The following is a 13,432-nucleotide window of genomic DNA, read 5'->3' on the forward strand; positions in this document are numbered from 1 at the left end:
ATGTAATTTATTAATAACTTTTTAATATTTTTAATAAAATAACCTTAAAAATAGACAAATTTTCAACTCTTGTTGGAGACCCATAAACCCATAAGTTGTAACATAACTTAATCAAATTTTACTCTAGGAGAATATATATTGTTGTTAGCCTTTATAGAGAAGATTTGGATAGATTTAATGAATATTGGATGCAATTTTTCTCAGAAGTTGTACCACATCTGAAAAAAAAAAAACATGTGATTTGATATGTATGAGAGTATGTAGAAAATTGTACTGTATTTCCTTGATCACAGATGTTTTATTGAACTTTGGCCAAATTTTTTTAGTTAGCATTTAAATGCTTCAGCTGGATTGCAGATGCAATTGAGGAACATAAGCAGAGAAAGAACATACATGTAGAACATAGAAAAATTCCTGAACTATCTTTTACTTGAATAAAAAAAGTTTGGGACAGTAAAGTGCAGACAGTACAGTGAAAGATCTTAAATCGAGCATGCTTGGGACCACAGCCATGCCTGATTAGTAATTTAGCCGGATTATTGAACGTCAATATTAGGCCTGTGTGATGCTAGTTTTTTGATGCGAAGCGAATTTCAAATTGTATGATTAAAATAATCATTAAGTCAAATTGAATTGCAAATATTTTTCTTGGTGAAGGGGTATTACACTTATTTTATAAAGTATGGGCTTGAAGTAAAAAGTAATAATTGTTTAATGTTTGTATGCTTTAACTGATTAAGTGATTAACTGATTGGTCCAATATATAACATCATTCAATAAAAAATATAAAATAACTATGCATAATATTAATATTGAACATTCATAAAAGTAAGTTGATTGCCCATATTGTTCAAGCAACACACATACAAAAAAAAATTTCATAAGCGAATCTTAGGCTTTCAATATTTTAAAGCTTTGCAACAAAGGGGAAGCTTCACATCATACATAAAGCTTTGCATCAGAACTGACGCTTCAAATAAAACACATAGCAAATTTCCTGGGGCAAAGTCAAAAAGAATATTAAAAAGAGCTTCGATTTCTTTGCTTAGTCAAAGCTTTGCACAGGCCTAGTCAGTATAGTTTGAACGGAAATACCAAGTGTGAGGTGTAACCTCTAGAAAACAGGAAACACTGACAAAAAGGATAAACTCAGAGAAAGCTGAATTGGCAGTGCAGTAATTTGACCTCGCAGCCAAGGTAAGCAGTTGGAATACACCAAAAAAATCTGACCACAAGCGGCTCAATTGGTGTCGGATTAGAGAGTGTTCAGAACCATAGAATGACCGATTAGAGAATGTTCAGAACCATAGAATGACCGATTAGAGAATGTTCCGGACCATAGAATGCCGGAATAGAGTGTTTCAAACCATAGAATGCCAGAATAGAGAGTGTTGCAAACCATAGAATGCAGAAATAGAGTGTGTTTCAAACCATAGAAAGCCGGATTAGAGATTGTTCCTAACCATAGAATGTTGGATTAGAGTCCTTTTGTAATACTTGAGTGCAAAAATATTGCTATTCACCCAATGGGCTCCAATTGAATGCATAATTGTTTGCAGGTGGCTTCAGCTTTGGAAATGCTGCACCGCTTTCAACAACGCCAATGGTTAATTTTAGTGCAGGCTCAAATGCAAACAGCTCCTTTCAAGCCGGTAAGATGAAATAGATTTCTCATTTGTTTATTTTTCTTTTCACTCCAATTTTTCAAACATTTGTATATGGGAACTATTTTTTTCCATTAATAACATTATTATTTTTAATTAAATTATAAAGAACTTCCAGTTATTAATTGTGAATTTGGAGTGTTATAAGCATGCCCACCATTCATTTCATTGTTAGAAAGGGAATAAAAACCCATGATATTTTGAGGATTGTGTGTGGCAAGATTCATCACATTTATTAAGTCAAAGAATCACAGTGTGATTTGTGTGGAATCCTGATAAATAAGTTACACATTTATTTTTTCATTTAGGGCACACTTTGTCATCAGAACATTGTAAGTAACATGGTGAGAGTCAGATTTTCTATATTTTTAGCCTTGGTATTTTTCCCCTCCCCAGTCAGGTATTTTTAAAAATTTTTCCAATCATCAGTGGATCCTGCATGAGTTAGCAGTGTAATGGCGATACATATGTTCACATCATATGTACATACTAATGATGTCTTTTTATAGTTTTTATGATTTCTATTGCAGCCTTATAATTAATAAAATTCTAATATGTGAAGAATGAAATTTGTTTTCAACCTAAAATTAAATAATTGCATGATGAAAACCCAATGAACAAAAAAAATAGTGAAGAAACAGTTAAGTTATTTTCGTCAGAGTCTGTCCCATAGAGATCCTTTGAATTAAATATTCAAAATAAGCAACTCGACCTAATCCCAGGAATGATATTTACTTTGAAAGAATGTACCATTCATGTTACCTGACTCAAAAAAAAAGTATATTATTTTCAAAGTTCTAGACGGAACCAATATATATAAAAATAATATATGTATATACATATATATATGTATATGATAAACAGAAAATTTTTGTTTTGTTTCTCTATGTGCCAATTACTTTTACGTCATAATGTTGATTGTCTAAATTTGTGTTTTATATTTCACCTCCATAAAGAAAACTCTTTATGAAAGTACTTTCGTGTTTGTTTTGCACTAAAAATATAGTTTTGACATAAGTGTTGCTTTTACCACTGACTGGTACTAATAATTATGACGTCGTCCGGGCCTGCAGCCCCTTTGAGCCCGATATGACACCGCCCAACCACCATCTCTATTCAAACCTCCCGCTCGTGCGTGCGTGTGTGCGTGTGTGTCTAGCCCGGCAAGAGGGCGCTTAGAAGCAGTGCGGCGACCCCCTAATTTGCTAAGTGGAATGTTATTTGTAAACCCTTTTATTTTTTATTCATCTTTGCCCCAGTGTTTGTGCAGTTTACTTGTGTATTCTTTAATTTAAATATGTTACTTGAAAGAACCACAGACGTTGCCCGGGCGGACCCGAATAGGCACGGACTTGGACGAGAGTAGGAATGTTTTATATAAATTATCATTATCATTAACTAAGTAAATATTAACAAACTTTAAACTGCCAGTAATTTTTATATATTTTTAATGTTGATCTGTAATTTACTTAACTTTCGCCGGGGCACGGAATCGTAGGATGTAATAACGGTAATCGTGTTGGCGCGGAGGCGCCATGTTGGTTGAGACGAGCAGAGCTCTCACCCCAGTCCATCTTCATCACTGACCGAGAGCAGACGCGCCAGCACCCCGGGGACCTCAACCATTGTGCATCACTGACCAAGTAATTCTGTATCGTTAATTCTTTCTAAATCGCTTTCGTTCGTCATCCTCGGGGCCGCTCTCGGTCAGCGGGCTGCATAATTAATTAATTGCCTCAGTCGAGTTTTTAACCATCGTGTAATAAGCATACTTTGCAGCATGGCCACGTGTGTGGTCCATGCCTTCACCTAAGTCGATTCGTGCCTCAGGCTTTTTAACCGTGTAACGTGTAACGGACGTGGAGAGAAACGTGTTAGTGAAATTAAATATGGGAATGAATATAAATTGAGTATTTTATTTAACCACGTGGTGAGTGAGCCTACTTAGCCTAGGATTGTGGCGTGCCCGACGCCTAGAGCGGGCCAGGTCTGGATAGATAGGGTAGAAAGGGCTGGTAACTCGTCCCCACTTGGGCTACGTCACGCCCTGAGAGAGAGACTCCGCCGGGTCCACGTGCCCCTACACGTGGTGGCGCCCATACTTAACATCTTAAAATCACCGGGAACGTGCGCGCAGCCCTCAATTGATAGACACTTGCATAAATGCATTCATATGCTATACAATTAATGACAAACTCAAAATTTATTATTATTAGCTCTCTAATTTGACTCTTTTGAAATGCAAGTCAAATTTCACAAAAAAAGTATTTTTCCACTTATTAAAAAGTCAACCTTTATTGTGCAGGGTGTCTACAGGTGATGAAAGTCACGAAAAAGTAACAAAACTGAAGGGTTGGTAACAAAAGTAACAAAATAGCCCCAAAATAAACAGTACAGTACTAGAAGTTATGAAACTTTAATATTCGGCAGCCTTTTACTAACTTGCATTGTTTTGTATTTCCTCAGTTTATAGGTGCATTTTATATATAAATATGTAGTTGGAGACTGATCACTTGAATGAAGTGGATATGTCTAAAAATGTTTTATTTTAACATAAAAATTGGCAAGTTCCTGTGAATAGTAGGTTATGCATATTTTGTAATACGTTTTAAGTTTTCCTTATTAAATATGAAAATAATTATGTGATATAAAATTGTATAAAAAATGTATTTAAAGGTTCAGTAATTGATTCTAAGTGTTTTTGTAGTCACCTTGTAAAACAATCTGTATTACCGTCCCAAGTATGCAACAGTTGATACACTCCAGCAAGCTTCGGAGCATTGACAAGCGTCGAACAATCATGAATGGTTTCTTGCCACTTATTTATGTAATTGAGCCCCTTAATAGTAACAGAATTCTTATGGATGTGCAGATGCTAATGCTGCTGTTGTGTTGACTCTCTTAACTATAATAATAATAAAATAGTTTTTCTGTCTGTAGTTCTTGTAGCACGGTGACGGCAAGGCCTAGAGCAGTGAAATTTGATTCATGGAATCTCCAGGGGAGGTCCATTTGCACAGTCTTTCTGCGATTATCATTTTTTCCATCATACTGACATGATATTATTTGTTAAATAAATGTGAATTTTAAGGCTTTTAAAAACTGTTCATTCCAAGATAGTATCTTCGGTTTATATCTATTCTTGTTTTTTTTAGTCATAACATTTTTTTATTTTATTTTATAAGTTTCTTTGTGATTCAATTTAGTTTATTTTTCTGTTATAGGCTTGATGCTAGCATACTCACGAGGAGGGGTGTGCGTAATGAGCTGTGTTCGTCCTGTAGATTGCCGTAGAAAAGCACGTGTGTGCCAACTGTTAGCAAAATAAACCACTTTGAAGTTATTTTTTTTGGATCGAAAATACTTGTCACCAGTGGACACATTTTATGAGTGCTCACGCATTTTTACTGTGTCTACCCTATATATATATATATATATATATATATATATATATATATATATATATATATGTATTGATTATTTGGGTGACACACCACTGTTGCCAACCATGTTGGCTGGTTGGTTTGGTTCTGTCTGTGCGTGAGCAGTGCCTTGTGGAACGTGTTGTGTGGTGCGCAGGAGCGGCTGGTTTCGGGGGAAGTGCCGCCGGCATGTTCAGTATTGGCTCAGGCTCCTCCGCCTCGCGAGCCAGGAGTGCCAGGACTCGTCGCAGCCTCAGATGATTTTAATGGTGAGTGCCTTGCCTCTTCAGAGGCCCGTGACTGCGGCTAAACCAGCAGCGGACCTAGCTTTACCGAGCTTTGTATTATGGTTTTGGGGGGGGGGGGGGTGTCATAGGGAATACATCCTAATGAATTACGGAGGTAAAAATTTTGAAAGACAAAAAAATTATAGCACTTTAAAAAAGCAATTTTAACGCATTGCTAACGTCTTGAAAAGTCATAAGCCAAACTATTGTTTTACCTGTATTTTAGAGTACCAAAATAAATAGGCTACTAACAGCACAGAGAAATAACAAAAATTTCTGCAAAAGGAAATAATTAAAACAATTTAATTCAAACTGTTTACCAATATTACATTCACCTTAAAATCTTACAATTTAACTGACTGCAAAGGTCATTTGCGACCTTGATTAGATTATATTTTTACCTCTCAATTTTAAAGATCTTAGGGTATTAAGGGGGGGGGGGGTTTATCACCCCTATCACTTCTTCAATAGGATAGTCACTGGGCTAAACTAACACTATTCTACAGTTTCTAATTATTCTGTGTGGTATTTCAGTTAAGAGTCTGCACTACACTTCAAGTACACCCATTTTCACCCTGTTTTAATACATAGTTGCATTTATTTTACAATATATAATTTATTACTTAGTTTGAAATTGGAAAGTCAGTACCAAATGGCAAATGCAACAAATACTTTATGTTTGCTATTTCAGCCAAACTATTATAAATCATGTTCAGTTTATAATCTATACTAATATTATAAAGCTGAAGAGTTTGTTTGTTTGTTTGTTTGAACACGCTAATCTCAGGCACCACTGGTCCGATTTGAAAAATTCTTTCAGTGTTGGATAGTACATTTATTGAGGAAGGCTATAGGCTATATTATATTATCATTAACATTAGGGATCCTTACTAAAAGTCCAATTTAAAATCAAATGCGTTGGAGGGGGTTAGATACAACATGCAGTACACGTACAAAGTGTGTGTTGACAATGCCGCAGGCGCTAGAAGTTTATTTCCTATTGCCTATTAACATTTTTGCCACGCACTAGATGCCTTATCTTTCTTAATTTTCCCATACAAGTAAAAAACACCCGTGTGATATTAACAACGAAGCAATCAGTACCCTGTTATAGAATACATAGAGATAGTGTGAGGTATATATGTAGATATAAAGAGATAAATACAGATAGAGAGATACATAGATATATAGGACTATAGATGTAGATAGAGATAAATATATATTTAGAGACATGGATAGATTATTTGTATATGTGTAACTACTTCAAACATATTACAAAACAAAACTGAATGAGGCATTGCAATGCATACCGAGCATTAGCTAGATAATGGAATCTTTTCAATATTAGTAATCCCTTATTTTTCAGTTTTTTTTTCTATATTGCTTTATAGAGTCTAGATTACATACAGACCAGGTAAATAACTATAAACTGGCAGAAAAACGTCTGTCGGGATCTGAAAGTGATATAAATTATTTTGCACACTTGAGATTCAAATTAAGAAGACAATTACTAACTACATCTGATCTCTAAACAGTTCCCCTTCACCCTGTGTTCAGCCCAGGCAACGCTGGGTACTGCAGCTAGTTTATCATAAGTTAAAAATTAGTTCACAGGTGACTATCATCTTGGTAGGGAGTAATTGTATTTCCGAGTTGTTTAGTGTTGAATCTTTATTCTAACTTGTGACTAATATAGAATAATTATAATATATTTCTGTAGCTAGTGACTAAAGAGACTGAATGTGTTTCTTTGTTTATTGATGGCCATTGTGTTTTTATTCTTGTATTTTTTTATAAACTGTCAAATGTAACTCGTGGACTATTGTATTGTTTTCCATTTTTGGTCTTGTGTAAATGACCATATTCATATTGCATTTAGTATTTTGTTTTTGCTTGTATTAAATTAAATAGTGTTTATGGATTGAGGATTTTTTTTTAGTATTTTTTTATGTTTTTTGCATCGTAAGCACACACTGTTGCAATTATCTGGCTGAAAGGAAGTCTGACAAAATTTTTGTTGGTACCTTTGATACTCATCGGTCGCATTATGGTCAGGATGTTTGAGAATGATAATAATTAAGTTGCAAGTAGCAAATCTTTCCTCGTAATTTAAATACAAATTTTTAACATAGTATTTGATTCTTGTAGATGTTCAGAAATTGTTCATGATTGGATTAGTTATATCTCCACGAACTCAACTGGTCACACATTAAAGTAGCTGAACTCAAGACCAAATATGATACTTATGCATCCTTCCATATTTCTGTTCTTAAGGATGATTTCAACAGAATCAACAATATAGTCTTTTGGCCGAGATGTTGCTTAATCAGCTCTTTTTATGGCAAACTACACCCTGACCAAATCATGAACAATGACTCTTCTTCTCTCGTTAATGTTGGCAACTCGGGTGCGGCTTCGGCTACCTCAAAACAACAAACATCCAACGGCTATGCTTCACTCCCCCCCTCCCTCCCCGCTTTGAACCTGTCTCAGGTGCGTGGTGAAGTACTTTGAATAAGTTCTGTGCATTCAAACAACAAGCAGTGTAATATTTTATATCAAAATGTGCGTTCTCTTCTAACTATATCTATTGAATTCTTTGAAAATCTGGTTAATACACATTACGATATGTTTAATGGAAACCTGGTTTAATGTTTTAGCATAAATTCCCATTATTTCACTAATAACGATCTCGTATACACATATGACAAAAATGTTTAGTTGACGTCGAAGAATTGTGGAGGCGGTGTCCTGATAGCCATCAACAAAGTGTCATCAGTTATACCTATACGTAATTATGATTATTCTGGAATTGAAGCTGTTTGACTTACAATTAAAATAATCGCTACAAAATCCTTTGTACTCTGGAATATCTATTTACCCCCTAACTTACCTTAAAATATTTATTCTACGTATTTTGAGTTTTTATATGATAGACTTACTTTTAGTCTAGAAGATTTAGTGATCTCAGGTGATTTCAATATCCCTGGAGTTAACTGGTACAATAAGCCAAATACTGGTGATCTTTAACCACACATAAGAATGAAGGCACAGCATATTCTCAATTTCACATCTAGTCGTGGACTATTTCAGTATAATAAAACCTTAGTTCCTAAATTTCTTTTGGATCTTTGTTTTACTAACATTTATGATTGCTTGGTAACCAAAGCTGCTGAAGAAGACTTATATCATCCAGCATTAAATATCAAAATCATATTTGACATTAATTCTTATAAGCCTAACACTTTTAATGTTTTCAGATCCTACAAAAATGGTAATAACCTAGGTTTCTTCATTGCTATTAAAAGTCATGATTGGATTAAATTTTATTAATCATGTTAATTATCTTATGGATCAATTTAATTCCAGTATTTGTAACATCATCAATTAATACATTCTATATCAACAACTAAACTGTTAAGATATCCTTATTAGTTTTCTAAAACAGCAATTCAAGCCTTGAAGTCAAAAAAAAGTTTTTACAAACTATATAAACAACTTCTATTATGACTTCTTCTTTTAATCATAGAAACGCCAAATATTTACTCAAGCCAACCAAAGAAATTGCTTAGCTGTGTAAACATATCATGTTGCTGTCAAATAACCCAAAATGTGTGTGTGTTAAAAAAAAAAAAAGGGGGGGGGGGAGGAAAAATCCCACGAAAATTTCGGTCATTTATTCTAAAATATTTTAACTCAGAAATTGATTTTTTATACTTTTTACTCTATACTTCACCTGCAAGAAAATGCAATTTAGGCTAGAAGGCTAGAGGGCTGTGGAGTCTTATCATATAGGTCATTAAACCCACAAATGTTTCCAGAACCTAAAAATATCCTGTGTAATTTTTGAATAAACGAGATTAAATTTTCTTTGTTGTGGAAATTTGGAAATGTCATATTGTAATATAATCAGTTTATAAAGGAATTGGTGTCTGCTTTTGTGTACATAGGTTATTTATGATATAATCTTATAATTACAATATTACATATGGTTAGTCAATTCATGGAGATAATTTGCAGTAATAATGGTGCTCATTTAATCTAGAGAATTCAAAATGCCATCAAACCATACTTTAATATGTTCTTTGAGAAACTGTAAATAACAAGCAAGTCAAAGAAACAAGCAAAATGTGAGATGAACTATAATTCGAAGTGAAAGAAAACCAGCTTGTATTTTCATTTGCCAGGTGTGCAGTTCATATAAATGCTTTATTTATGAACATTAATTTTGTTTTAAAAGAAGCTGTTTCATTTAGAGATTTAATTTGTGTACAGATAATTTATTTTCATTATTAGTAAAAAAGATTTTAAGGCTATGCATGAAATACCAAAACCAATGGACTGATCTATTAATCAAAATTATTTTAGCAATTAGATAAACACTTTTTTTCTTCAATTTTACATGAAGTACAAATTGTTTAATTCAACAAGCTTTTTAAATTATTATTTATTTATTTAGCGATGGGGTTTCAACCACATCTAAACATTAGCTAGAATCACAGGACCTCACTTACCCGATGCGCTAGTTACCCTGTAGTGTAATGCCAGTTTTCTTGTGTATCATTACAGTACATTTCTAGCCGTGACTATTTAAGTTCACAAAATATATTTCAGGATAGTTCCACTATCACAGAGTTTCATTTGGCACACCAATACGTTTGGTTCGTCCCTTCATATTAATGAAAGAGAATATATATTAGTGTAGGATATCACACGTGGGTCTACCATTGTGACGATATCGGCAGATAAATGGAACACGTTCTAGTATGATTTTAGGTAAGACTTTGGGCATAAAAACTTTTTAACCCATAGGTGCGCAAGCAGAAAATAAGTTTGAAAACTGCCAAGGAAATGGGCATCGTGTGGGACTTTCAATAACTTTTACCCTCTCATTGCGAAACTATTGTTTGTAATGATTTTATACATCAAGAATGATGTCACAGAAAAACTTGAAATAAGAAATTGTCAAGAAGTAACGATAATGGATAGGCAACGACAAATTTAATCGAAATGATAAACTTTGAATAAACATCCTGGTACTATCAATCTGGCAACATTGGTCGCCATTCACTCTGTACTGCAATTTAAGTGTGAATATAATGTTCACTTCTTTGTACAACTTTTCACATTGCTATTGCATGGGGGGCTCGATACTAATTTAATCAAAACGTATTATGTCGGGGGCGCCACCACATGGAATACTGGTCATGTGGACCCAGCAGCTTTTATCTTATGGTCGTGATGTCACCCATGTGTAGTGAGACTGATACCCCAAAATTATATTAAAACACTGAAAACAAAACTATGTCCACTCTCAGCGGTGGACACGCTATATTACCGAACTCAGTGGGCTCTTACGGAGTCCCACACATCACCATGCCTAGGTGCTGTACATGTGGGCACAAAGAAGAGTGCAACACCATTTGAAGTACACACCCTGGTTTATTCGTATCTACAGACTCTCGTACTTGTAATGACTTAAACTGAGTAAAGTCCCGAAGCACGAATCGGTTTATGGTAAGGTGTGGTCCACACACGTGGCCACATTCAGAATCACGTAATCATGGTTAAAAACTCGTATTGAGTGAAAATGCAATTAATTAAACAGCCCGCCGTCCGAGAGTAGCCCCGAGAATAAATGTAAAAGGTTTTAGAGAATTAAATAACGCAAGCAGAAACTACTTATCAGTGAATGCAAGCGGTGAGGTCCCCAGTCTGCTGACGCGTCTGCTCTCGGCCGGTGAGGACGAAGGACTGGTGGGAACAAACGCTCTGCACGGGCAACCTAGCACTTTTGCACCGAACCAACTACCATTATGTTTTTAAGATTGCTTGCCAAGAGATACTAAAAACTAAACACACAAAACACTCTTATAATTATTGCGCACTTTTTTGCGACTAGATTACTTAAGGACATGCAGTAACTTAAAAGTTAATATTCAAATAAAGTCTGGCTTCAGGGGGACTCTGGTCTGCCTCGGGAATGTCCGTCGCCATCCGTATGATATTCAGAATTACAAGGCAACACTTACAAAACAAAACCCTCCCGGCCCATCTGCCGTGACACAAGCCTTTGGGGATAAAAATAAAATTTTACAATTTTGAAGCTAGGTGGAGGGGCCTCGACCTAACTCCACCAAGCGCGTATCAAAAACACAGAGAAAATGATCGGGTTCCTAAAATTAGGAATGAAGGCAAGTTCTAAGTAGTGTTGAACACATGAGTACCAAAAATATAAGCTTCTTTATTACATTAGTATAAATGCAAATATAATATTTAGCATCAAACACAATAGAATAAATACAAGTATGCATATGAAAGCACGCAGGTACATTAAGTGGCAAACATAGGTAAATCATAATCCTTGATTCGCATACAAGCACTGCGGACCAGTGTTAAAGCTGAGAAAGGAACTATTTTCTTTAATGCCAAATTAATACAAGCCAAAAGAGTACCTACAATGCAATAATAATTTAAATGATTTGGGTAAGTACAGCCCCCGGCAATAAAGGGGCAATAAATACATTTAGAACACAAAGCCGTACAAGGCAAACAACAGCGACGCGTCGCTATAACAAGAAAGATAAAACAATGGTAGCAAAATAGACGGCATATTGGCTAGGCTCTTAGTGAACGGCGTTATAACATGCTAAAGGTACTGAGCGTACTCGGTGTGAAAAGCAAAGAAGTAAATAATGACCCATCATTGAGCTGAAGGCTCCAAGCGAACGGTAACAATTTACATTAAGGGTCAAACAGGATTACGGCGCGCCCACCACGCGCTAGCAAGAATCTGGAAGATTAATCATCACCAAGTACGTACCACACGGAGAGCCCAGCCAGCCTAATGACTGTCACGAGGTTGAAAGAATCCACAACAGTGAACATACAGCCCAAGCGGGCCGGTACTTATACCAATGCCACACTACCCGCTAGGGAGCGCTGGTGAAGAGGCGGGGAGGAAAACTAAGGGGAAGGAAGGGGAAGACCTACTCGGAGATAGGGGAAGAGGGTAAAGGAGGGGAAGGAGTGCTAGGCTGTGCAAGGAAAAGGTGCCAACTGCTTCAATTTAAATAATAATATAAGGAGACGGAGCACTGCAGCTACGGTGCCCTCTTGCAGGAGTCTGTGGCACGCCAATCAAAACATGCCTCACACACACACATACGCACGACGGTGGCGGGAGTGAAGACAAATGTCAGGAGGAGTTGAGGTTGTAAGATGGGTTTAGGGTGGGACATATCGGGCTCCAATCCCGGACAATGTCACTATTATCTTTCATGCTCAATGCTCAAGAAAGGCTGTATGTACTGGAATTAATATTACTGCCTGTATCATGTAATTAGTCTGGACATTTTTGTTTTTGACGTGAAAACGTCTAATAAATCGATGAACGCCGGCTGCACACACGAAAGTGTCCCACTACGGATGTCCCACTACGGATGTGTACTGTTTGCTCATTGTACGCATGCGTGGAATCTCTCTTCATGCTCATTGTACTCATGCGTGGAATCTCTCTTCATGCTCATTGTACGCATGCGTGGCATCTCTCTTCCACTCGATTGGAACGACCATTGATTTGACTTTCCAATTATATTTTCGTTGTTTGAATTATTAATATTATGTAATTTAACGATCGTCCACCGATTTTCAGCACAATCGGTACGGTTATTTAAAAGTAATGTTGAATATTAAAATACGTTTTGAACCAACAATGGTGTTTTACAGTTACACATAATAATTCAAATTACACCCGGGATCTTTTGCACAATGTTTTAAAAAATATTGTAACACATTATAAATAAGTATGGTGTATTTGGGATGCGTATTTGTTATAAAATCGTGTTATAAAAACGAAATAATATTATTCCCCTACCGTGAACAAAATTTTTATAAATGCTTATATATCATCTGAAACTACTTATTATCAAATATGGCTTCGTGGCTGAGCGGTCAGCGGCACTGTCATCTAATCGTAAGGTTGTTGGTTCGAATCCCGGCAAGTGCGAAATTTTTTTTTGTACTTGTAAAAATAAATACGGCGCACGTAACATTTCAA

The 13,432-nt window shown here is 35.7% G+C and overlaps 1 protein-coding gene across 1 annotated transcript in view; it reads left to right on the forward strand.

Moving 5' to 3' along the window:
* Positions 1–13,432, forward strand: part of LOC134531737 (nuclear pore complex protein DDB_G0274915) — a 74,573-nt gene that overhangs the window by 44,042 nt on the left and 17,099 nt on the right. The window contains exons 10-11 of the mRNA XM_063367604.1: positions 1,560–1,652; positions 5,244–5,355. Of these exons, the coding sequence (XP_063223674.1) occupies positions 1,560–1,652; positions 5,244–5,347 (197 nt within the window). The 3' untranslated portion in view covers positions 5,348–5,355. The remainder of the gene's footprint in view (positions 1–1,559; positions 1,653–5,243; positions 5,356–13,432) is intronic.

Source organism: Bacillus rossius, chromosome 5 (genome assembly GCF_032445375.1).
Source record: "Bacillus rossius redtenbacheri isolate Brsri chromosome 5, Brsri_v3, whole genome shotgun sequence".
Classification (NCBI taxonomy): domain Eukaryota; kingdom Metazoa; phylum Arthropoda; class Insecta; order Phasmatodea; family Bacillidae; genus Bacillus; species Bacillus rossius.